Source organism: Hylaeus anthracinus, unplaced genomic scaffold (assembly GCF_026225885.1).
Source record: "Hylaeus anthracinus isolate JK02 unplaced genomic scaffold, UHH_iyHylAnth1.0_haploid 11989, whole genome shotgun sequence".
In the NCBI taxonomy this organism is placed as follows: domain Eukaryota; kingdom Metazoa; phylum Arthropoda; class Insecta; order Hymenoptera; family Colletidae; genus Hylaeus; species Hylaeus anthracinus.
Window position 1 is genome coordinate 15,897,864 of NW_026534337.1, and position 23,793 is coordinate 15,921,656.

Sequence of the window (23,793 nt, forward strand, 5' to 3'; positions counted from 1 at the left end):
GGCGCACTTATAGTTTCATTTACCGTACCTGTTCAGGGGTACCCGACAAATCAATTTGTCGATGATGTTCGAGAGCGATTATCCTCCTGAATACATTTATAATGCATGAAGCAGCAAACCGTGCATGGGGTAAAATGAAGGGATCATCCCTTTATAGACAATCAATTTATTCACAGTACTGTTGCTTTCCAAGTATAATGGGAATCAAGCGCAGGCGCATCTTTACTTCCCTTCAAACTGTTAGTAAGTTACACGGTTGCAGTAACAACCGAGTGCTCGAACTTTAACGATGCAGAATCCTGGAATTAAAGTACATACGTCTCAGTCATCGGACCACGAGCTTGAGAAATATGTGAATCTCAGTATTCAGTGGAACCGGTGGCTACTAACAACGATGGGCATTTGGCCACATTCGCGTAATATTTCAAAAGCGACTAAATACTTTAACTTGTTCGTAAACACTGTATGTTACGGTTTGATCAGTTTCCTTGCAATACCGTACATTGTCTACGGAATGGTAGACGTAAAGGATCTCTACACCAGACTGAGATTGTTCGGTCCGTGTTCATTTTTTCTAATGGGAATTTTGAAATATCATTCCTTAATTTCCCACGAGGATGATATACGCGAGTGCGTTGAACGGATCGCGTGGGACTGGAAGAACGTCAAGCATTCCGAAGATAGAGACATCATGATAGCCAACGCGAATTTTGCGAGGCAATTAATGAAAATATGCCTGTTTTCCGTGTACGGCGGATTCATTTTCTATTATATAGCAGTACCTATCAGTGTTGGAAAAGTTGCAGCCGAGGACGAAAATTTAACTTTTATACCGATGTTGTTTCCTTTTTCGAAAGCCATCGTCGACACGCGGTACAGCCCTATCAACGAGATCGTCTTCTCGATTCAATTTTTAGCGGGAATCGTGATTCATGGAATCGCTGCATCTGGGTGCAGTTTGGCTGCTGTTCTTGCCATTCATGCTTGTGGACAGATGAAAGTTTTGATGTCTTGGCTGGACTATTTGATAGACGGCCGACCGGATCTGTGCAAAACGGTGGACGGTAGAATTGCAAACATTGTGAACCAACACGTTCGAGTATTGAAGTATGGAGAATGAAACTTTCAAAAGCCTGTAATTTGTATACAGTTTACCGATTCGATTATTTACAGATTTTTATCGATGACAGAGAAAGTGATGCAACAAATATCGTTAGTGGAATTTATGGGATGCACAGCTAATTTATGTCTTCTTGGATATTATATTATTATGGTACGCGTGTACAACGCAAACGAATAGAACGGCGTTTGTAAGGCGAACGAAAAGTAACCTCTTTTTATAAGTCCTTCGATTTTTCATTGAAAAACTGTTCCAAGTCCAAGACATTTTGATTACTTTTCGGTACCCCTGATATAAACAAATGCAAATACACGTATTTGTTTCTTGGCATTGTAGGAATGGGATTCGAACGACTTAACCGTTTCTGCAACTTATTTCCTACTCCTCTCGTCTTTTCTGTTCAGTATCTTCATATTTTGTTACATAGGCGAATTAGTCGCAGAACGGGTAAGAATTCCATGTAATTACAGAACAGAAGATTTTTATTATAGTCTAACGTAATGCCATGGTCTAACTATCGCGACCAGTAAAACAGTAAAAGTATATTTCATATGATTTTAATACAGTGTAAAACAAATGTGTTTTGTTATTAGTGTAAACAGATTGGTGAGATGTCGTACATGGTTCGATGGTATCGACTAACCGGAAGCAGAAGACTTAGCTTCGTTTTATTGATAGCAATGTCAAATACATCGATAAATCTTACTGCTGGAAATATAGTCATCTTGTCCCTTAGCACATTTGGCGATGTAAGTATCGAAACACCATTATTGGTTAGCTTATTCGACAATTAAAACTGATTGTATCTGAAATTCCTATATAAATAGATTGTTAAAACGTCCGTCGGATTTTTGAACATGTTACGAGCAGTGACATGATCTTTTCTCGCTATACTCGAACGACGTTGTTAAAATTCTTGCTGTGAAAGTTAGTGTATCGTAACTTTGAGGTATAACAAATGTACAGTATACTTTTATGATAGTATTAAACGTTCCTAAAAGCACCTACGTATACAAACCAACCGATTATTTTTAAATTCAATTATTTCGAGGTCTGTTGTATACCGAAACTTTACGTATCTTACATGTACCATCTCAAGTTCAATCGTTTATCTGAACTTACCGTGACACATAAAAACACCAGCACTTGATGATCCACAATTTCATACGCAAACTCTATTCTGTAATGTATGTACTTGTGGTCTGTGGACGATTGAAAAATCGATCCGTGTTTGAGAAGGTTGGAATCCTTCTAATGAAGTCGCTATCGTTTCGCACGCTTCGAAATCCCTTCTGAGAGAAATCATGAATCTCTCTGCAAACTCTGCGAAAAGAAAGTTTCAATTAATGTTAACACAGTATATAATACGGTGTTAAAGGATATAAAAGATAAAAGTATCTTGTAACAGTGTAGAACGATTGGCGAGAAATCCTATATGATCGAGTGGCATCGATTACCAGGAAACAAAAGACTCGGTATAATATTGATAATTGCGATGCCCAATTCAACGATGAAGCTTACAGCTGGAAATCTCGTTAAATTGACACTTAGTAGTTTCAGTGACGTGAGTATCAAACGTAAAAAATAACTATCGAGGCACGCGATTTTTAAAAAAATACACTTTTTATACGAACAGGTTGTTAACACATCGGTTGCATTCTTAAACATGTTGCGAACGTTGGCTTGATGTATGCAATTAGTAAAGTTTAATTAATTGTTACAAAAGCTCATGTACCATACCACTTCGAGAAGAATTGTTTAAATCGTTGTATAGATATACTATAAATATTACAGTAATAATAACATTCACTACAACGTGAAGTTTTCTTTCGCAATTCATACTTTTTTACCAACAGTTTCTAAGCTTCCATACAGAAACGTTTTATCAGCAATATTTCGATTACGATATGAACAAATAAATCTTGATAATCCACAAGTTAATACACAAGCTCTGTTGCGTAGTGTCTGTACTTGTGGTATGTCGAGGATTGAAAGATCGATCCATCTGTGTTTGAGGGTCATCGTTGCCCGGGCTACACTTATAATGTATAAAGCGATAAATTGAAAACGTGCTACGACGAAGGGTTGAACCCTTCTAACAAAGTTACTCTCGTTTTACTCGATTCTTCGTTCGAAATCCCTTCTGAGAGAAATCAAGAATCGACGCGCAAGCGCAACAATGTTTACCTGCGTATCGCGGGTCGGTGGAGCTTTCAGTATCCATGTAGCTTTCGAACCTGAACGATGCAGAACTCCAAAAGAGCCAGTACTAAGTGTCTATCGATGGTCCACGAGTACGAGAAATATGTAAATCTCAGCACTCAGTGGAATCGGTGGCTCTTGAAACCAATGGGTGCCTGGCCACTGTCGTCTAATATCTCGCGAGCAGAGAAATGCTTTAATCGGCAAATAAATGCCGTTTGTTACGGTTTGATAAGTTTCCTTTTCATACCATGCGGTCTCTACGTGATGCTGGAAGTGGAGGATCTCTACAGTAAAATTAAACTCTTCGGCCCGTTGATTTTTTGCATTATGGCATATTTGAAGTACTATTCGTTAATCTTCCATGGGAACGATATTCGCGAGTGTCTCGATCGAATCGAATGGGACTGGAAAAACGTTAAGCACTTGGAAGACCGCGACATCATGGTAGCAACTGCAAATTTCGGAAGACGATTAGTGAAAGTTTCCACCTTTTTCATGTACAGCGGTTTCATTTTCTACTATATCGCTGTACCTATAAGCGTTGGGACGATCGCGGTGGTGGACGAAAATCTGACGTTCATTCCGATGGTGTTTCCGTTCTCGAGACTCCTAGTCGACACTCGGCAGAGTCCAGCCAACGAGATCCTTTTCACGATACAAATGTTAGGAGGTGTCCTGATTCATGGAATCGCGGCTGCTGGCTGCAGTTTAGCCGCAGTTTTTGCAATGCACGCTTGCGGACAAATGAAAGTTTTGGTGTGTTTGCTGGACAATTTAATAACGGGCCGTTCAGATATCCCTAAGTCCGTGGATGGAAGGATCGCGAACATCGTGAGTCAACACGTTCGAATACTGAAGTGTGTAAAATGTAGCTTTTGTGTGGAATGACACGTACGAAAACATTTGTAATATTGTGTTCTCTGCATGAACTTGAGAAAGAAATTCAATGACATGTTCATATTAATCACTGAAAGAAGTGAGGTTGCAAAGGTGCGGTAAATAAATCGCATCTTTCTGAATTCAACACTTTCAATTACAGATTCTTGGCGCTCATAGAGAAAGCAATGTCTGAAATATCCCTAATTGAGGTCTCGGGATGTACGTTGGATATGTGTCTTGTTGGATATTACATTATTGTGGTATGGCGTAAAGTGCGCGATCCGAATGACAATTTTGCTATGCAAATATAAATGTAATTATTCGTTTTTGTGATACTGTAGGAATGGAATTCAAAGGACATGACTGCTACTGTAACGTATACCATAATACTTGCATCTCTTACTTTCAATATCTTCATATTTTGTTATATAGGCGAGCTCGTCGCCGAACAGGTAAGATTATGTAGTCGCAAAATGTATACAAGTGTTGCACTTTAATCCCAATGTCCTTCTGTATGCTGCTTCGCACCTGTTGCTCTGAAAATACATCGAGCAAATGCTATGAACTCTAACGCAGTGTATAATGCGGTATATTAATGGATTTGAAAGAAAAACAAAGTATCTTGTAACAGTGTAAAATGGTTGGCGAACGGTCCTATATGATCGAGTGGCATCGGTTACCAGGAAAGAAAAGACTCAGCTTAGTATTGATAATTGCGATGTCCAATGCAACGATAAAGCTTACAGCCGGAAATCTCATTAAATTGTCTCTCGACAGTTTCAGTTCCGTGAGTATCAAACGTAACACCGTCAGATATTTGGTGTATAAATAAGGTAAAACCATTTTTCTTGACCGTCAGGTTATCAAAACATCGGTAGCTTTTCTAAACATGTTACGAACCTTAACTTAAAGTGCACAAACAGGAACAATTGTTCACATCATCGAATAGATTTACGTGTATTATTCAAATGTTTGATATAATATAATTTAATAAAATTATTTGAATAGACAAGCCTACCATTGTGTCGAGCATCATTTTAGTCACACATGAAAGAATTCATTTTTCACTTAAAATAGGTGTAGGGAATATCGTCACTCACTTTCGAATATCAAATACTTGCCATCAGACTTTTTACCAGAACGAATGATTTCTCTTTCACTCGTCGCAGCTATGTCTTTAAAGCAATATTCTCTTAAGCATTGATCGGTCAGCTCGCTCATATGTTCGCGAACTAAGCACCATGTCATGGCTAAGGAAAGAAAAAAATTCGCGCACGCGCCAACTTTTGTTCGAGCAGTTTAATCGCGAATGAACTGATTCATTCCCCAACTGGTCTCCGCGAAGCAATCATGTTGAACTCGTCTCGTGAAAATTCGACGATCAATATTGGTTACAATCAGGACTACGAGTACAGTATACAGGTGAATCGTTGGTTCCTGAAGCCAATAGGGGCCTGGCCCAGGACAAACGAATCCACTGGTACCGATAGGTTCCTTGTGAAACTGTTGAATCTCGTCTGCCATTCGTTGATCGTCCTTACGTTTGCGCCATGCGCGTTGTTCATCCTGTTCGAGGACACGGACTTGGAAGTGAGAATGAATGCGATCGGTCCGATGAGTCATTGGTTGATGAGCGAGCTGAATTACTGCTGTTTGCTGTTAAGGGCGAATGACATTCGTAGCTGCTTGAAGCACATGGAGAACGATTGGAAGGTGGCGAGGCAACCGGAGCATCGCGAAATGATGGTTGAAAATGCAAAGTTCGGTCGTTTCATCACGTGCATCGCCGCGCTGTGCATGAACCTCGGCGTCTGCTCGTACACCATAATCACGGGCTTTCGAAAAACGGTGTTTCACGTCGGTAACGAAACTCTTTCGATGTATCGATTACCATGCCCATTTTACACGAAACTGTTGGACGTCAGATTCAGCCCGGTCAACGAGATTGTCTTCGGCATGCAACTGATGTCCGTCTTCATCGCCAATTCCGTCACGGTTGGTGCATGCGGTTTGGCTGCTGTGTTAGCGACCCATGCCTGTGGTCAGCTAGACGTAGTGATGTCTCGTTTGGATAATATGGTGGATTCGAGAAAGGGACAGACTTCTGCTAGCAAGTTGGCTCATATCGTGGAACATCATTTACACGCGTTAAGGTATTATTTCTATTCTATCTTCAATACTATATATGTACGTATTATATTTATATCGATATGTTTATGTGTATTTTAAAAGTAATTTTGCGTTAAATTAGTATGTGTTTATTTATGAAAGTATTAATTTCAGTCTTGTATTGCGTACAGAAAAAGTGATGAATCTTATATGTCTCGTTGAGTTAATGGGATGCACGTTGAATTTATGCCTAATTGATTATTATTTTCTTACGGTACGTTCAACAGTTTGCAATACGGGTACGATAGCCTTTCGTCCGGAAAATCTTAGATTTTCGTGATTAGCTAAAGACAAATATGAATTTCGTAAGAATAGAAAATCAAAGTTCGCTTCGAAAGGATATCCTCGGAAGTACATGTTCCGCAGTATAACAAAAATAATAGTTTCAAATTTTATAATACCTATATAACAATATGTACGAAGACAAGATCCTTATTCGAGCATACTTTGTCTTTGTAGGAAAAGTCAAAGGAAACCTTAGCCATATACGCTATTGTATATGTATCGATGACATTTAATATCTTTATATTTTGTTATATCGGCGAGAGGATCACGGACCAGGTAAAGAAATGCTAGTGAGAAATCGAGAATTGTGATTGCCTAAAAACGATAAGAAATCGTTGGAAAGAATTACATGTCCTTTAATTTTTAATAAACTAACCGTTATCCCTTTCTGACAGTGCACGAAGGTTGGCAAAAGAGCGTACATGACGAATTGGTATTGCTTACCTCACAAGACTGCCGCTGGTTTAATCTTATTAATCTCAAGATCAAGCATGGTGACCAAAATTACTGCCGGCAAATTAGTCAATATATCTCTCGCAACTTTTGGCGACGTGAGTATCAGAACAAGAAGAATTATTCGTAATCCTAGAATCTAAAAGACCCATCGTTACAGGTATTTAAAACGTCTTTTACATACTTCAACATGCTTCGCACGGTTGCAATGTAGACTGATACATTGTTGAGAAGAAAAAGAAACGTTATTTACGTGTATAAACTCGTATAGGTTCGTAAAAACGAAAAAGAATACATTCTCGTTGCTGTATGTTAAACTAACGAGTAACTACGAATAAACTACGAACAGTGCGGGCATTAAAGTCACCCTCCAAAACGGCGATTTCGTCGTTTACGATGAGATTTTCACTTCGAACTCCACCTTTTTCATGTAAACGATTTAAATCGCGTTTTCTTTCCTTGTCCCTCATCTCCCCAAAAAAATATGCCACAATAAACGAGAAAACGAACATCGCTCCTTGTTTTTTGACCGCGAACCAACCAGCAGCGATTAAACAGCCGCGACAACACGCGTTCGCTATATCGCTATCGATCAGAAAATAAAGTTTCGTTCATTTGAGAGATTACTTGTGCGCTTGCGTCCGACTAGACCTGTGTAAACGTAGGTTTCAAACGGTCGTACAGTCGACGACGCGCACCGGGTGCGTCAGGATGTATCGTTCGTCCAACCTTGACGACGTCCTGCGGAACGAGCATTACGAGAACGATATACGGTACGCGTTTCAATTATGCCTGTGGATCCTAAAACCGATCGGCATTTACCCTTTCATCTACAGCCGTGCGAATAGACTCGAGCGAATGGTATCGGTGGTGTTAATATTGATATGCTGCCTTGTCGTGCAATTCGTCATTGTACCGTTCGGTTATTATATTCTTTTCTATGAAAAAGACACGAATACAAGAATCAAATTTCTCGGCCCCCTCGCATTCTGCGTGACATCGTTCTTTAAGTATGGTTACTTGAGTCTGAAGGGTCGAGCCTTCGAGCGCTGCATCGTGCACGTGGAGAGAGACTGGAGGCTCTTGCGAGACCAAGATCATCGTGCCATCATGATCAGGCACGTGACCATGAGTCGGAATCTCATCACTCTATGTGCCGCTTTCATGTACACTGGCGGTCTCTCCTACCACACGATCATGCCGTTATTATCCAAGAGCGTGGTCAACGAGAACGTCACGATCAGACCATTGACTTACCCTGGCTACGAAGCATTTTTCGATATCCAGGAGAGTCCCACGTACGAGATCGTGTACTGTATGCATTGCATTTACGTTTTGGTAATCGGTAACATCACGATGGCCGCTTACAGTCTGACCGCCGTCTTCACGAGTCATGCTTGCGGTCAAATAGAGATACAGACATCGCGATTGGAGCACTTGACCAACGGAAAGAGATCCCCGCGAAAGTATGCGAGCTACGAAAACCATATAGCGATAGTCGTGAGAAATCACGTGAAAATATTGAGGTAACATCGTACAACGGAAGTAGTATCGGTCACAGGTTCGTTAAAGTAACGTGTTAGAGTAGGAACCATGAAATTTCAGATTTACGAAAGACGTGGAGAAAGCGATGCAGGAGATATTGTTAATGGAAGTAGTAATGTCCACTTTACTAATATGCTTGCTCGAATATTATTGCATGATGGTAAAAATATATGACTGAGAGAAACGTTCGTCTGATTCAGCCTTAATTTTTAACTTTCAGCCTTGTCTTTTAGGAATGGGAAACCAGCGATTCGATTGCGATACTAACGTACGTTATTCTGTTGACTTCCTTCATCTTCAGCATTGCGATATACTGCTACGTGGGAGAACTTCTTCTTGGACAGGTATCCTCAACGAACGCGTAACCAAATGCTATTGTTTATTCGTTCACACCCGATCACTCTGTACATACTCATTCGTCGTTGATTTTTGAACCTAGAAGTGAGCACATTTAACCATTGGCATAATAGACACAAGTCTTGTATCAGGGTGACAACATTGCAACGGCTTCCTACAAAATTGACTGGTATAATCTATCTGGAAGGACAGCACGTGGTATCGTTTTGGTGCTCGCTGTATCCAAATATCCACCTAAGCTAACGGCTGGCAAGATACTTGACCTGTCGTTGAACACGTTTGGAGTTGTAAGTGATTCTCGTATCCTGTACTCGTTGCAATAGGAAACTTTATTAATCTAAACTTTAATCGTTTTCAGGTACTAAAATCGTCGTTGGTCTATTTGAATATGCTGCGAACGATTACCGATTCTAATTGAAATTATCGAATAAAATTTTATGTTTCAATGCTGCATGATTTATCCACCATTCGATAAACCAACTAACAAAAATAATCGTCGTTGAACTACTGATTTTAGACTATACCGATCATTTATAAAAATATGTAAAAAACACTAATGTACCGTTCGGTAGGTATATCAAACTCGTTTTGGTTGTACTGGTACATTTTGAGCCATTGACAGATTAAACATAATTATGAATGAGAAAGAAAATAAATTTTTCAATCTTGCCTAACGTCGTATCTCAAATATGTTTGACATGCATGTCGTACGGTATTTGGTAATATTAAACTTACAAAAAGTATAATAAAATGTACAATGTATGTATAGAATGCAAGAAGTATCGGTGGTCTATGTACTGATCCTCCCCTTTCACCCACAGTCAGAACTGCTCGAGTAGTATACAATTTACAAAAAATCGCGTACGGTTATCGACAATTCTTTCCCCTTGTATCGTTCCGAACTCACGTACAGCGTGCAGTTGGCAAGAAAAAAGGTTTACGCGCTTGCGTTGTAACAATGGTATCCTGCAATTTGCTACCGCGACGTTCAGTCAAAAGTGTGCAGCTGAGGCATCACCATGCATGATCGATCGTACAACCGAATCGTCGTCGGCAAACTGAAGAACTTCCATTACGAAAGCGACATAAAGTACACCTTGGAAATGTGCCAGTGGGTCCTGAAACCTATTGGCATGTGGTCGCTAATTTACAACCGTACCAGCAAACTAGAGAAAGTTACTTCTGTCGTTTTACTAATAACATGTTTTTGCTCATTGTTCTTCATCATCGTACCGTCCGGTCACTACATCTTCTTCGTGGAGAAAAACATACAGACGAAAGTAAAGTTGCTCGGTCCAGTCGGCTTCTGCCTGTCGTCCGCGATTAAATACTGTTACCTCAGTCTGAAAGGTGCAGTCTTCGGACGTTGCATCGCACACGTGGAAAAGGACTGGAGGATGGTGAACAACCCCAATGATCGCATCATTATGTTAAAGTACGCATCCATCAGTCGGAATCTCATCGCCTTGTGCGCCATTTTTCTTTATAGCGGCGGTATGTCCTATCACACCGTGATGCAATTCTTATCCAAAGACAGGATCAACTCCACCGTAAAGCCGTTGACTTATCCTGGCTACGACGCGTTCTTCGACATTCAGTCCAGCCCATCCTACGAGATCGTGTTCTCCATTCACTGTTTATCCGCCATGGTCATGTACAGTGTTACAACGGCTGCGTACAGCTTGGCCGCAATTTGTGTTACGCATATCTGCGGACAAATTCGTATACAGATATCTCGTCTGGACAACTTGATTAAAAGTGAACAGAAGAAAGATAACCGTCACGACCCTTTAGCCGACATTATACGAGATCATGTCGAGATTTTGAGGTAAGAGGTCATGTTGATTTCTAGCTTCGACAAGCTAATTTTTGTTTATATCGTATGAAACGTGAAAATATTTCAGCCTTTCTAAAAACACTGAAGAAGCGCTCCGTGAAATATGTTTTATGGAAATCTTGGAGTCTACGATGGCTATATGTTTGCTCGAATACTATTGCTTAGTGGTAAAGAATTACATCGACCAAAATCTTCTTAAATTAGACTTTTAAAGCGTCGATTTTCTCATTAATTTGGAAGAGTATTTATCTTCGTCGCCTTTTTCTAGGAATGGGAAAATAGCGACGTAGTTGCAATATTGACGTACTTTATTTTACTCGTCTCATTCACTTTCAATATATTGATATTTTGTTACATCGGCGAAGTTCTATCCGAAGAGGTAATGTACAAAGAAGTTGCATTCAACTTTTGTTAAATGCATGTATTCCTTCTATACATTTTTAACATAAAATTTTCTTCGAATTCGCTTAAAGTTGATGACTGTTATAATAGACACCTCGTCATTCCATCAGTGTAGCCAAATAAGTCCAGCTGCCTACGATATCGAATGGTACGATTTACCAGCAAAGAAAGCTTCCGGTCTTATTCTAGTGAATGCTATATCGCTTTATCCGCCTAAACTTACAGCCGGGAAAATAGTGGATCTGTCTCTGAATACGTTCACCATTGTAGGTGACGTATTCAAAAATAGTAAATGTACGTCACTCACAGCGAGACACTCGACACTGAAGTTATAATATATTTTAGGTAATGAAGTCATCGGTAATTTACTTGAACTTACTTCGGACGGTAACTGATTGGTAAACAAACTTTCATTTATTACTACTGCCATGATACACATGTGCCTGTAGATTCACAAAAAATGTTTTACAGATTTTATACGCTGATCCATTCGTAAAAGTGGTATATGAGATTTTGTAGATTCAAGAATGGCAGACAATGAATAGTTTTGTTAGCAGCTAAAGAAATTTATATTAAATCAATCGTCATCAATCAATCGAAATTGATCGGTTTACGAATACTTTCTACACTTACTGTAGCTATCGTAAGATAATTAAAAATATCCAGCACCTGTCTTACTTTCAAAAAATGCTCCTTAAAAATCCATGATACACGTAGAATGTTACGATAAAATTTTTGTTATCTGATCATCGCATGACAATGATGTAGAACGTAAATTACCAAAAGAACGAATAATACTGTCTTTGAGGTAGTGTTTTCTATAGTTTCTCCGCTTCGTTTGATCCCTCCATAAATAAATAATATGCAAAAAATACGTGCAGGGGTATCGACCACTGTTAATCCCGGAAAGTTTTTGCAACTCGTATGTACCACGAGACTTGTGTGTACCTTTTATTTTCATTTGCGCGTTTAAAACATCGTAACTACTTTTTACCTTCGTTCTGCGCCGTTCAGTCAACGGTGTGCATTTAAACAGCTATCATGCGACCTTTCGATCGAGATATCGGCATCCTGAAGAACTCTTACTACGAACACGATATTAATTACGCTTTAGCAGTGTGTCGATGGGTTCTAAGGCCTATTGGCATGTGGTCCGTAATTTACAGGCATACCAACAAATTGGAAAAACTAGTTTCGTTCGGATCGCTAATAACTTGTTTCTCTTGCCTCCTTTTCTTCATCGTACCTTGCGGTCACTATATGTTATTCGAAGAGAATGGAAAAGTTAAGGAGAGATTGATCGCACCGATAATCTTTTGCCTGGCATCAACGATCAAGTACTGCTATCTCGTCTTGAGAGGAACGGTTCTCGGCCGTTGCATTGTACACATAGAGACAGACTGGAAACGTGTGAAAAACTCGAGTCATCGTGACATCATGCTGCAGGAGGTGTCCATTAGCAGAAATCTATGCACCTTATGCGCTGCTTTTCTTTATACCGCCGGATTGTCGTATCACACCATAATGCCGTTATTATCCAAAGGAAAGGCGAAGGGAAATGGCACCAAAAAATCGTTAGCTTATCCTGTCTACGATGCATTCGTTGATACTCAATCAAGTCCCACTTACGAAATCATATTTTCTATTCAATTCTTTACCAGTCTTATAAGGTACAGCATTACTCTCGGCGTGTTCAGTCTGCTAGTGCTTTGCGTAACTCATATCTGCGGACAGATACAGATACAAATATCACGATTGGAGCTTTTGATCGAGGATATGCATAAGAGAAAGTCCAAACGTAACTCTTTGGCCATTATTGTTCAAAATCATGCCGAGATCTTAAGGTAAATAGTCGTTTTTTTAAACATATGAGCGTTAAAAAATGATTTGCAATGAATATTTTAGATTCTCTAAGAACATTGAAGTTACGTTGGACGAAATATGCTTGACCCAAATCACCGAGTCTACATTGCTTATTAGCTTGCTCTCGTACTATTGCTTGAAGGTAAACAATTGACATACCAATTGCTTCGTCGCGAAGAGAAGTATTTGCTATTAACATTGTGCTTTTAGGACTGGCAAAACAGAAATATGATTGATATTTCAATATATACCATTTTTATAATCTCTTTCACTTTCAATATAATGATATTTTGTTACACTGGTGAAATTCTGTCTGAACAGGTAATCCTAATAATTTTGAAATTCTTGTGTGTAATTTTCATGTCAAGTTATTTTGAAACATATCAAGACAATAATCAAAGCCCGGCATATTAGTACATGTTTAGAAATATGTTCGATTCAGATTTAATCATTGCTAAATACCTTTCACAATTGTACATGTACTTATACTTGTACAATACAGTATAAGGTAATTAGCATGTTAGGTAATTATTAGATGCTAATGTACAGATGCAGTACAAGTATGATTAATGATTAAGTAATCCATTAGTGCGGCCGAATTGGCTCAGCCGCGTATGCAGTGGAGTGGTACAATCTACAGCCAAAAGAAGCTCGTGATCTTGTTCTTTTGAATACTATATCACTTTACCCACCCAAGCTTATGGGTGGAAAAATAATCGAATTATCTATGAAAACCTTCGGTGTCGTAAGTGCTTATTGCTGATGTTATTTAATTAAACAAGTTCAATTTCAGCAAGTAACGTTCTTTCAGGTGCTGAAGACGGTAATAGTGTATTTCAATTTACTAAAAACACTTACAGATTAGCAAAGCAACATTATTTACGTCAATATCGCAATGCAAAATTACAATTTTGCTATCATGCGATCAAAATAATAACTTCGAAGATTTTGTATTCGACTTCTACGTGAAACTTACGCGATGTGTATTAATATCAATAAAAGCGTTCAGTTCAATTTATATTATTCCGAATCGTGTAATAGCAATAAGTGACGAATATTCTTATTCTTTATACCTGACCCATTGATGATGGTTGTAGCTGTTTCTTTAAAGCAATACCAAATTCGCTCGACAGAATGAGCGAACGACAATCTCGCTACATCGGCTCCGAGGTCTAGGTTAGATCGGAGCTATACTCACTACACAAAAAATTGCTCGCAATTATCTACGAACGCTTAATCCTGGATTGCCTTCCATTCGCGTGCATGGCACAGTACAAGTGCAATTACATTTACGCGCTTGCGTTCCGTTTACATTGTACGGTAACTTTATGCCGGGTTGTTCAGTCGACCGCGCGTATCGAAGTTGCAAACATGCGTGATCGATCGCGCAATGAAGATGTAAAACTCGTGAAAAATCCTAATTATGAAAAGGATATTAATTATACCCTACAAAAATGTCGATGGATTTTGAAGCTGACTGGGATTTGGCCGCTCGTATATAGTCGTACCAGCAAGCTGGAAAAAGTTGTTTCAACCGTATTACTCGTAACGTGGTTATCCTATTTGGTCTTCTCTCTCATTCCTCCTGGTCGGTACATGATTTACGAAGAGAAGAGCCTGTACAAGAGATTAAAATTGATGGGCCCGTTTACTTTTACCATTTCGTCCACGATCAAGTACTGTTATCTCATTCTGAAGAGAACCATTTTCGGACGGTGCATCGTCCAAATTGAGAAAAATTGGAAGATGGTTCAGAATCCAATTCACCGCGCCATTATGTTAAGAAACGCTTCCACCAGCAGAAATCTCAGCATGTTGTGCGCAATGTTCCTTTATGCTGCTGGATTAACGTTTCACACGATAGTGCCGGTCTTCTCCAAAAAGCCCTTGAAACGAAATCACACTGTGAGACCGTTAATTATGCCTGGTTACGATGCATTCTTCGACACTCAGTCTAGTCCAAACTACGAGATCATATATGGCATTCAGTGTATCGCCGGCTTTCTAAGGTACAGCATTACGATAGCTGCGTTCAGTTTGGCTGTGATTTTTGTAACGCATATCTGCGGTCAAATCCAGATACAAATCGCACGTTTGGAAGATTTTGCTCATAGGAAGGGTAATTGTTATAAACAACTGGACATCGTTATTCGAGATCACGCAGATACTTTAAAGTAAGTGTCCTTTTCCTCTTACGTATGCAATTAGAATGCTCGAGTGTTAGAAAAGTGGGATATGTTTATGTTTCAGATTTTCTAAGAACGTTGAAGATACTTTGTGCGAAATATGTTTAACTCAGATCGTGGAGTCAACACTACATATATGTTTGCTTGAATACTACTTATTGAAGGTAAACAATATATTAGACATTTCGAATTCTTCTTAGTTGTACGAAGTTTCTTTTCGATGTCATCGTATTTACAGGAGTGGGAGAATAGTGACGCTGTTGCGATATCAACATACTCCATTTATCTAGTTTCCTTCACTTTCAATACGTATATATTTTGCTACATAGGAGAAATTCTTTCCGACCAGGTATTTACAGGTATACCGGGATTATTTTATGCTATTTAGTCAATCCCAGTATCCTTAGAGTCTCTAGAACGACGGTCTCTGTATACTTTTCTCGTCAAAATATCTTCAAACATTTTTTATATACATATACTAATCTTACATCAGTGTAGCCAAATTGGTCCAGCCTCTTACAACATCGACTGGTACAATTTACCGCCAAAGAAAGCTTGCGATCTTATTCTCATGAACGCAATATCACTCTACCCACCAAAACTTTCGGGCGGAAAAATCGCCGTATTATGCCTGAATACCTTCGGCGCCGTGAGTACCATCGTCCGAAGTAATTTAACTCGTCTTGGAAACGATGATTGAGACCTCACGACTATTTTTCAGATATTGCAGTCTTCGGTAGTTTATTTGAATTTACTTCGAAGATTTACAGATTGGTAAAAAATATTTTATTATCGTTACAAGGATGCTAATTTACGCCGTGCGTTAAGCTTAAACCTTTTGCAGATTCTCTGTTATCCTGATTCGTGGAGCATAATTATTGCTGGATACCTTCAAGAGCTGACGCTGAATTTCACAATGATAGATATTATCTGTTAACCAGTGCGATCCGAAACTGATTTATAGTAAATAAAACATTTTCCCTGCAGATTTTACACTTTGTTCCTGGAAATCAACATCGATATGCTTTTATATGCAAAGGTAGCACCTACCATACTAGTAGGTACACACAAATTTATTTCTGCGTACTATTCGTACACGAGTGACAATATCTCTTTGCATTTATTCTGAAGTTGATCTACCCTCCTGGTTCATTCGAATCCATAGACTGACAATTACTTTGCATTTATTCTAAAGTTGGTCTACCCTCCTGATTCAATAGAGCCCCTGTATAGTCATTGCGCAAAAAAGAATCGCTCACCCCTGTGTCGCCCCCAACTCGTGTGTATTTCGCGATGCATATGTAATCGCATCCACAGGCTTGCGTTATAACTACAATGCACTGCAAGTTTATGCCGTGTCGATCAGTCGACGACGTGCCTCGGGATTGTCAACATGCGTGATCGATCGCGCGATGCAGCTGTCGAACTCGTGGAAAATCCTAATTACGAGAAAGATATAAATTATACTACAGAAATGTGTCGGTGGTTTTTGAAGCCCATTGGCGTTTGGCCATTCGTTTACAGTCGTATCAGCAAACTGGAAAAAGTCGTTTTAACCATATTATTTGTAACGTGGTTCACAAATTTGTTGTTTGCGCTCTTACCTCCTAGTCGGTATATCCTTTTCGAAGAGAAAACTCTCTATATAAGACTAAAATTGCTCGGTCCAACGAGCTTCAGTCTATCGTCCACGATCAAATACTGTTACCTAATTCTGAAGGGTAGGACTTTCGAGAATTGCATCGTCCACATCGAGAAAGATTGGAAAATGGTCCAGAATCCAATTCACCGTGCCATCATGTTGAGGAATGTTTCTATCAGTAGAAGTCTCAGCACATTGTGCGCCGTTTTTATGTACTCCGCGGGATTGGCGTTTTACACTGTGATGCCGTTCTTGTCCAAAGGACGGGTGAAAGGGAACCAAACTGTCAGGCCGTTGATTTATCCTGGTTACGATGCATTCTTCGACACTCAGTCTAGTCCGAACTACGAAATCATATATGCCATTCAGTGTATTTACGGCATCATGAGGTACAGCATTACGGTAGGCGCGTTCAGCTTGGCCGTGATTTTTGTAACGCATATCTGCGGCCAAATCCAGATACAAATCGCGCGATTGGAAGAGTTTGCTCAAAGAAAGGAAAAAATAGATCCTTCTTATAAATCGCTGGACATCATTATTCGAGATCACGCAGTAATCTTAAGGTAAGCGTGATTTTTCTCTTACGTATGCAAGTAAAATGTTCGAGTGTTAGAAAAGTGGGATATGTTTATGTTTCAGATTTTCTAAGGACGTTGAGGAAGCTTTGCGCGAAATATGTTTAACTCAGATCGCGGAGTCGACGTTAATTATGTGTTTGCTTGAGTACTACTTGTTGAAGGTAAACAATATATTAGACATTTCGAATTCTTCTTAGTCGTACGAAGTTTCTTTTCGATGTCATTGTATTTACAGGAGTGGGAGAATAGTGACGCTGTTGCGATATCAACCTATGTCATTTATCTAATTTCGTTCACCTTTAACATATTGATATTTTGCTACATAGGAGAAATTCTCTCTGACCAGGTATTTACAAACGTGTTTCTTTTTTTAAAAATATACGTACTTATAGAAAATATTTCAGAAATAAATTCACAGAGTCAGCTGATGTCCACGGACTGTCTTTAGCGTTTAATTATTAACTTCCTTCTTATTTTGGCATGTAATCTGATCGTGTCTGTACAATGTAATTATTATTCATCAGTGTAGTCAAATGGGGCCAGCTTCTTACGAAATCGACTGGTACAACTTGCCCCCTAAAAAAGCATGTAACCTGATTCTCGTGAATACCGTAGCTCTCTATCCATCAAAGCTAACGGCTGGAAAAATAATTGAGTTATCGCTGTACACCTTCGGCACTGTATGTACTATCCATTTAAGTAATTCCACTAATTCTGACAAAACGGATCAAACTCTTTAAGACTATTTTCCAGGTATTGCAAACTTCGATAGTTTATTTGAATTTACTTCGGACTGTTGCTGATTGGTAACGTATATTTCATATGTATTTTTATCCTGATGCAATTGCAATCCGATTAATAACTTTACAGATGCTTTATTGTCTTCGTGCGAGGCACATAAGTAGTACCGAGTCCCTACAAGACTTGGATTATTTACTCAAATTCATACGATGCTGAATCTTGTTACGACAGGTAATGTTTCTTAACCAATATCATCAAAAATTAGTGAAGTTTATATTAAAAAAGAATCTTTTTCTTGTATGTTTCGTACTCTGTCTATTATGTATAGTTGTATTTTATTTCTAGAAACGAATGTCAATATACTGGACGAGGCATCTGACGATCCCAGCTTGTAAACTATGTGTTACAAGAAAAATTGTTAAATATACTTGCCGATTCATCCTCTGATAGAAATATACGACGTAAATTGCCCCCCTTCCTCACACATCAATTCTTATCTTTCAGTGCTTCCTAGAAGAACTGCATTTGACTTCGTTTAGGTTGTGTATACTAAATAACATATAATCCGTAGACAATTAAATCATTTACACAAAGTCAGTTCTTCGTATGAACTGTGAAGTACGTGTAGTACTATCGAGGCAGTTCAATCTAATCCTACTCGTACACAACGAAACAATCAAACGGATGAATGGCAATCTCATTGCATCGATTCCGAGGTCTGGGTTAGATCCACCCTCGTCATTCGATCAGAGCTATAACTACACGCTACACAAAAACATTACACGCAATTATCCACGACTGCTTGATGCCCCCAACTCGTGTGCATTCCGCGGTGAATATGTAATCCCATCCACACGCTTGCGTTCTAACTACAAAGCACTACAACTTCATGTCGTGCCATTCAGTCGAGAGGGCGTATCGAAGTTGTCAACATGCACGATCGATCGCGCGATGAAGTCGTCGAACGCGTAAATAATCCTAATTATGAAAATGATATAAATTATACCGTAGAAAAATGTCGATGGATTTTGAAGCTGACTGGGATTTGGCCACTGGTATACGCTCGTACCAGCAAGCTGGAAAAAGTTGTTTCAACCGTATTACTCGTAACGTGGTTATCCTATTTGGTCTTCTCTCTCATTCCTCCTGGTCGCTACATCCTTCTCGAAGAGAAGAGCCTGTACAGGAAAGTAAAGCTGCTCGGTCCGGTTGGTTTTACCATATCGTCTACGATCAAGTACTGTTATCTCATTCTGAAGAGGACAATTTTCGGACGTTGCATCGTCCACATTGAGAAAAATTGGAAGATGGTCCAGAATCCAACTCACCGTGCCATTATGTTAAGAAACGCTTCCACCAGCAGAAATCTCAGCATGTTGTGCGCAATGTTCCTTTATGCTGCTGGATTAGCGTATCACACGATAGTGCCGGTTTTCTCCAAAAAGCCCTTGAAACGAAATCACACTGTGAGACCGTTAATTATGCCTGGTTACGATGCATTCTTCGACACTCAGTCTAGTCCAAACTACGAGATCATATACGGCTTTCAGTGTATCGCCGGCTTTCTAAGGTACAGCATTACGATAGCTGCGTTCAGTTTGGCTGTGATTTTTGTAACGCATATCTGCGGTCAAATCCAGATACAAATCGCACGTTTGGAAGATTTTTCTCAGAGGAAGGGTAAAGTGGACCCTTGTCATAAACCACTAGACATCGTTATTCGAGATCACGCAGAGATCTTACGGTAAGTGTCTCTTTCTTCTTACGTATGCTGTTAGATTGTTCGAAAAGAGTGTTAGAAAAGCGGGAGACGTTTACGTTTCAGATTTTCTAAGGACGTTGAAAAAGCTTTGCGCGAAATATGTTTAACTCAGATCGCGGAGTCGACGTTAATTATGTGTTTGCTTGAATACTACTTGTTGAAGGTAAACAATATATTAGACATTTCGAATTCTTCTTAGTCGTACGAAGTTTCTTTTCGATGTCATCGTATTTACAGGAGTGGGAGAATAGTGACGCTGTTGCGATATCAACATACTCCATTTATCTAGTTTCCTTCACTTTCAACACGTATATATTTTGCTACATAGGAGAAATTCTTTCCGACCAGGTATTTACAGGTATACCGGGATTATTTTATGCTATTTACTCGATCTACTCATCCTTAGCGTCTCTACAACGATGGTCTCTGTATACTTTTTGCTTCGAAATATCTTTAAACATTTTTTATATATACATATATTAATCTTACATCAGTGTAGCCAAGTTGGTCCAGCCTCTTACAGAATCAACTGGTACAGTTTACCGCCAAAGGAAGCTTGTAATCTTATTCTCGTGAACGCGGTATCACTCTACCCACCAAAACTTACAGGCGGAAAAATAATCGTATTATCCCTGAATACCTTTGGCAATGTAAGTGCTTCCGTCCGAAGTAATTTCATTCGTCTTGAAGACGATGATTGAGACCTTTGGACTGTTTTTCAGATATTGCAGTCTTCGATAGTTTATTTGAATTTACTTCGTAGAGTCGATTGGTAAAAAATGTTTGATTATTGTTATATCGATTGCAATTGTCACTGTGCGATAAGCTTGAACCTTTTGCAGATTCTCAGTTATCCTGATTCGTGGGACGTAATTACTGCTGGATACCTGCAAGAGCTAACGCTGAATTTCACAATGATAAGTAATATCTGTCAGCCAGTGTGATCAGAGACTGATGAAATTTACAATAAATGAAACTATTACCTTGCATATTTTATACTTTGTTTTTGGAGATGTGCCGAGTGACCAAGAGAACAATGGTATTGATGCAAGCGTACACTTTTACGTACCGAATTTTATTGAACGATGTCCAAACTGAAAAATTAATCTCACTGTGGACACTACAGTTAACGATAGTTCTAGTTTCGGCTACGCGACACAAAACAATTCTACGTATAAACAATTCTATTATTCACACAAATTTATTTCTGCGGCAGAAGTGTCATAAATACGGTTTAGGCCAAGTCTGGTTGTACACAAGTGACAATATATTTGCAATGATTCCGAAGTTGGTCTACCTTCTTGATTCGATCGAATCCATGTACTCATTGTATACTCATTGTACAAAAAATCGCTCACCCCTGTGTCGTCTCCAGCTCGTGTGCATTTCGCGGTGCATATGTAATCGCATCCACAGGCTTGCGTTATAACTACAATGCACTGCGAGTTTATGTCGTGGCGATCAGTCGACGGTGCGCGTCGGGGTTGTCAACATGGGTGATCGATCGTGTAATACGGTTCCTATCGTCCTGAAAAACTTCAATTACGAGCATGATATAGATTATGCTCTAAAGATGTGCCGATGGGCTCTGAAATGTCTCGGACTTTGGCCGCTCGTTTCTGATCGTACCAGGAAACAGGAAAAAGTCATTTCAACCATATTACTTGCAACGTGGTTCTTCGATTTGCTGTTCTCTCTCATACCTCCCAGTTGTTACATCATTTTCCAAGAGAAAAATCTGTACAGAAGAGTGAAGCTGCTCGGACCTGTTGGCTTTTGCATGTCGTCCACGTTTAAATACAGTTATCTTGTTCTGAAAGGAACGGTTTTCGGGCGTTGTATCGACCATGTAGAGAGAGACTGGCAAGTTGTAGACAACCCCATCCATCGCAACATCATGTTAAAACAATCATCTATTAGCAGACATCTAATCGCTTTATGCGCAATTTTCATTTACACGGGCGGTATATCCTATCAAACGGTGATGTCGTTCTTGTCCAAAGGACGCGTTGTAGGAAATCGCACGATGAAGCCCCTGATGTATCCTGGCTACGATACTTTCCTTGATACGCAGTCGAGTCCAACTTACGAGATTATATATTCCATTCATTGGATTTCCGGCCTTATCAAGTATAGCGTTACAACAGCTGCGTACAGTTTGGCTGTAATCTTTGTGACACATATCTGCGGACAAATTCAGATCCAGACAGAACGATTGAAGAACTTAGTTCGACGAAATGAAAAGGAAGGTTCTCGTCATGACTTTTTGGCCGTCATTGTTCGAGATCACGTCAACGCATTGAGGTAACAGCCGGGGCTTGCGCGACTGACGAGTCTTGTTAATTTCTTTTTACATTTGCGACACAAGTGAACATCACAGAAACGCTTTTAATGAACGTTTCAGGTTTTCTAGGGACGTCGAGGAAGCTTTGCGTGAAATATGCCTGACGGAAATCGTAGAGTCTACGTTAATTATATGTTTACTAGAATGCTATTGCTTGATGGTAAAAAATTATCTCGATTAATATCTCGATATTTTAAATTTTCATAATTACAGGAGGTTCTTATCTATGTTACCGTACTTCTAGGAATGGGAAAACAGCGACGTGATATCAATATTAATGTATTTCATATTGCTGACCTCCTTTACTTTTAATATCTTGATATTTTGTTACATAGGTCAAGTCATGTCCGAAGAGGTATTTATAAACGTATTGCATTCAATTTACGTTTTTTAATTACGCTCAGAATTCTGAAAGACTCAACAGATATTTTATACTAATCGCTGCTATAATACAAGGTAATTTTTTATTAGTGTACTCAAATCGGTCCAGCTGCTTATGAAATCGAATGGTACACTTTACCGCCAAAGGAAGCTAGCGATCTTATTTTTCTAAGTGTTATGTCGCAGTATCCACCTAAACTAACGGCAGGGAAAATATTCGAATTATCTCTGAATACTTTCGTCAAAGTAGGTACTTTTTTCCAATGTAGTTTAATCGAGCTTAAGAAAAATAATTGAGCATTTAAAATTTAACAATTTACAGGTGATGCAGACGTCGGTAGTTTATTTGAATTTGCTTCGTACAATTGCCGATTGGTAAAGAATCTTTCTTTCGTCAGAAATGATAAATTGCGTTAAATCTCTTTGATATTTTATTCTCATCCTAATTTTGTTAATTACCACTGATTTTGCACATTTACCAATCACGAGACTTGATATTTCAAGAATGCACCGAACTATTCCAAACGCTTGCATTTTAGTAAATTCACTTTACACAACTACATAAAATACAGCATGATTCGTTTCGAATCCAATCACCTAAAAGCCGTGACAGGATGTTTGACTGACGCTTGGTCTGTGTATGCGTGTATTTATAGAAGAACAAAATGGACAATAATATTATACACGAAACAATTTCTTGTGATTTACTGATACAAATAACATCAATATTAATCTACCGATGCAAATTCTGCGATACGCGCGTGTACTTACTTCATAAATATTTCCGAATAATAATAATTAAATTGATTACCTTCTGAACAAGAATACGTACAAACCGTATGCTTCCCTAAAACTAAAAACACTTGATCGTCGTTCTCGTCTGCACAATGCTACCCCTTCAATCTATTCCACTGTACTGCGAGTTCGGTACGAGGCTCTATAAAAAGACAGGTTTCTCTGTCATTCCAAACTGTTGCTTCTCTAACAAGTAATAATCGATTTCAAATTGCGTTCACAAAGATGCACCCACACAACAGCGTTGCA

General features: G+C 39.1%; 8 protein-coding genes across 14 annotated transcripts; all 8 read left to right on the forward strand.

Moving 5' to 3' along the window:
• Window positions 1-176: 176 nt before the first annotated feature.
• Window positions 177-7,645, forward strand: LOC128887728 (uncharacterized). The gene is made up of 12 exons (XM_054143930.1): window positions 177-1,107; window positions 1,174-1,273; window positions 1,457-1,567; window positions 1,714-1,869; window positions 1,948-1,989; window positions 3,371-4,156; window positions 4,637-4,656; window positions 5,503-6,357; window positions 6,488-6,587; window positions 6,833-6,934; window positions 7,054-7,209; window positions 7,272-7,645. The coding sequence occupies exons 1-12, from the start codon at window positions 290-292 to the stop codon at window positions 7,323-7,325; spliced, it is 3,300 nt and encodes a 1,099-aa protein (XP_053999905.1). The 5' UTR covers window positions 177-289; the 3' UTR covers window positions 7,326-7,645.
• Window positions 3,211-5,321, forward strand: LOC128887500 (odorant receptor 83a-like). Its single transcript, XM_054143484.1, has 5 exons — window positions 3,211-4,182; window positions 4,365-4,464; window positions 4,546-4,656; window positions 4,836-4,991; window positions 5,064-5,321. Exons 1-5 carry the CDS (start codon window positions 3,365-3,367, stop codon window positions 5,112-5,114), a joined length of 1,236 nt encoding a protein of 411 aa, XP_053999459.1. The 5' UTR covers window positions 3,211-3,364; the 3' UTR covers window positions 5,115-5,321.
• Window positions 7,646-7,654: 9 nt separating the features above from the next.
• Window positions 7,655-16,275, forward strand: LOC128887498 (odorant receptor 4-like). 5 transcript variants are annotated; one of them, XR_008460049.1, is made up of 6 exons: window positions 7,655-8,637; window positions 8,717-8,816; window positions 8,890-9,000; window positions 9,145-9,300; window positions 9,372-9,581; window positions 16,146-16,275. XR_008460049.1 is itself a non-coding variant. In XM_054143481.1 (6 exons), exons 1-6 carry the CDS (start codon window positions 7,823-7,825, stop codon window positions 9,429-9,431), a joined length of 1,170 nt encoding a protein of 389 aa, XP_053999456.1. In that variant the 5' UTR covers window positions 7,655-7,822; the 3' UTR covers window positions 9,432-9,683. The 5 variants fall into 5 exon arrangements, 3 of the variants coding, with proteins under 3 accessions (XP_053999456.1, XP_053999455.1, XP_053999457.1); XR_008460050.1 differs by having other exon boundaries at window positions 9,372-9,585; window positions 16,146-16,255; XM_054143481.1 differs by lacking the exon at window positions 16,146-16,275 and having other exon boundaries at window positions 7,655-8,409; window positions 8,482-8,637; window positions 9,372-9,683.
• Window positions 10,033-11,654, forward strand: LOC128887505 (odorant receptor 4-like). The gene is made up of 5 exons (XM_054143491.1): window positions 10,033-10,841; window positions 10,918-11,017; window positions 11,119-11,229; window positions 11,363-11,518; window positions 11,598-11,654. Exons 1-5 carry the CDS (start codon window positions 10,033-10,035, stop codon window positions 11,652-11,654), a joined length of 1,233 nt encoding a protein of 410 aa, XP_053999466.1.
• LOC128887729 (uncharacterized) lies at window positions 12,294-16,001 on the forward strand. The gene is made up of 6 exons (XM_054143931.1): window positions 12,294-13,096; window positions 13,158-13,257; window positions 14,460-15,289; window positions 15,366-15,465; window positions 15,540-15,650; window positions 15,795-16,001. The coding sequence occupies exons 1-6, from the start codon at window positions 12,294-12,296 to the stop codon at window positions 15,999-16,001; spliced, it is 2,151 nt and encodes a 716-aa protein (XP_053999906.1).
• A 410-nt stretch (window positions 16,276-16,685) lies between the features above and the next one.
• LOC128887501 (odorant receptor 4-like) lies at window positions 16,686-18,836 on the forward strand. 2 transcript variants are annotated; one of them, XM_054143486.1, is made up of 7 exons: window positions 16,686-17,506; window positions 17,583-17,682; window positions 17,757-17,867; window positions 18,046-18,201; window positions 18,275-18,327; window positions 18,392-18,493; window positions 18,608-18,836. In XM_054143486.1, coding segments are annotated over exons 1-6 (1,233 nt in total). In that variant the 5' UTR covers window positions 16,686-16,694; the 3' UTR covers window positions 18,393-18,493; window positions 18,608-18,836. The 2 variants fall into 2 exon arrangements, with proteins under 2 accessions (XP_053999461.1, XP_053999460.1); XM_054143485.1 differs by lacking the exons at window positions 18,392-18,493; window positions 18,608-18,836 and having other exon boundaries at window positions 18,275-18,331.
• A 612-nt stretch (window positions 18,837-19,448) lies between these two features.
• LOC128887525 (odorant receptor 4-like) lies at window positions 19,449-21,066 on the forward strand. Of its 2 annotated transcripts, XM_054143534.1 has the most exons (6): window positions 19,449-20,006; window positions 20,088-20,187; window positions 20,262-20,372; window positions 20,519-20,674; window positions 20,747-20,796; window positions 20,867-21,066. In XM_054143534.1, coding segments are annotated over exons 1-6 (855 nt in total). In that variant the 5' UTR covers window positions 19,449-19,569; the 3' UTR covers window positions 20,868-21,066. The 2 variants fall into 2 exon arrangements, with proteins under 2 accessions (XP_053999509.1, XP_053999508.1); XM_054143533.1 differs by lacking the exons at window positions 20,747-20,796; window positions 20,867-21,066 and having other exon boundaries at window positions 20,262-20,382; window positions 20,519-20,634.
• A 450-nt stretch (window positions 21,067-21,516) lies between these two features.
• On the forward strand, window positions 21,517-23,634 carry LOC128887502 (odorant receptor 67c-like). Its single transcript, XM_054143488.1, has 5 exons — window positions 21,517-22,328; window positions 22,429-22,528; window positions 22,613-22,723; window positions 22,840-22,995; window positions 23,072-23,634. The coding sequence occupies exons 1-5, from the start codon at window positions 21,517-21,519 to the stop codon at window positions 23,126-23,128; spliced, it is 1,236 nt and encodes a 411-aa protein (XP_053999463.1). The 3' UTR covers window positions 23,129-23,634.
• Window positions 23,635-23,793: the final 159 nt, after the last annotated feature.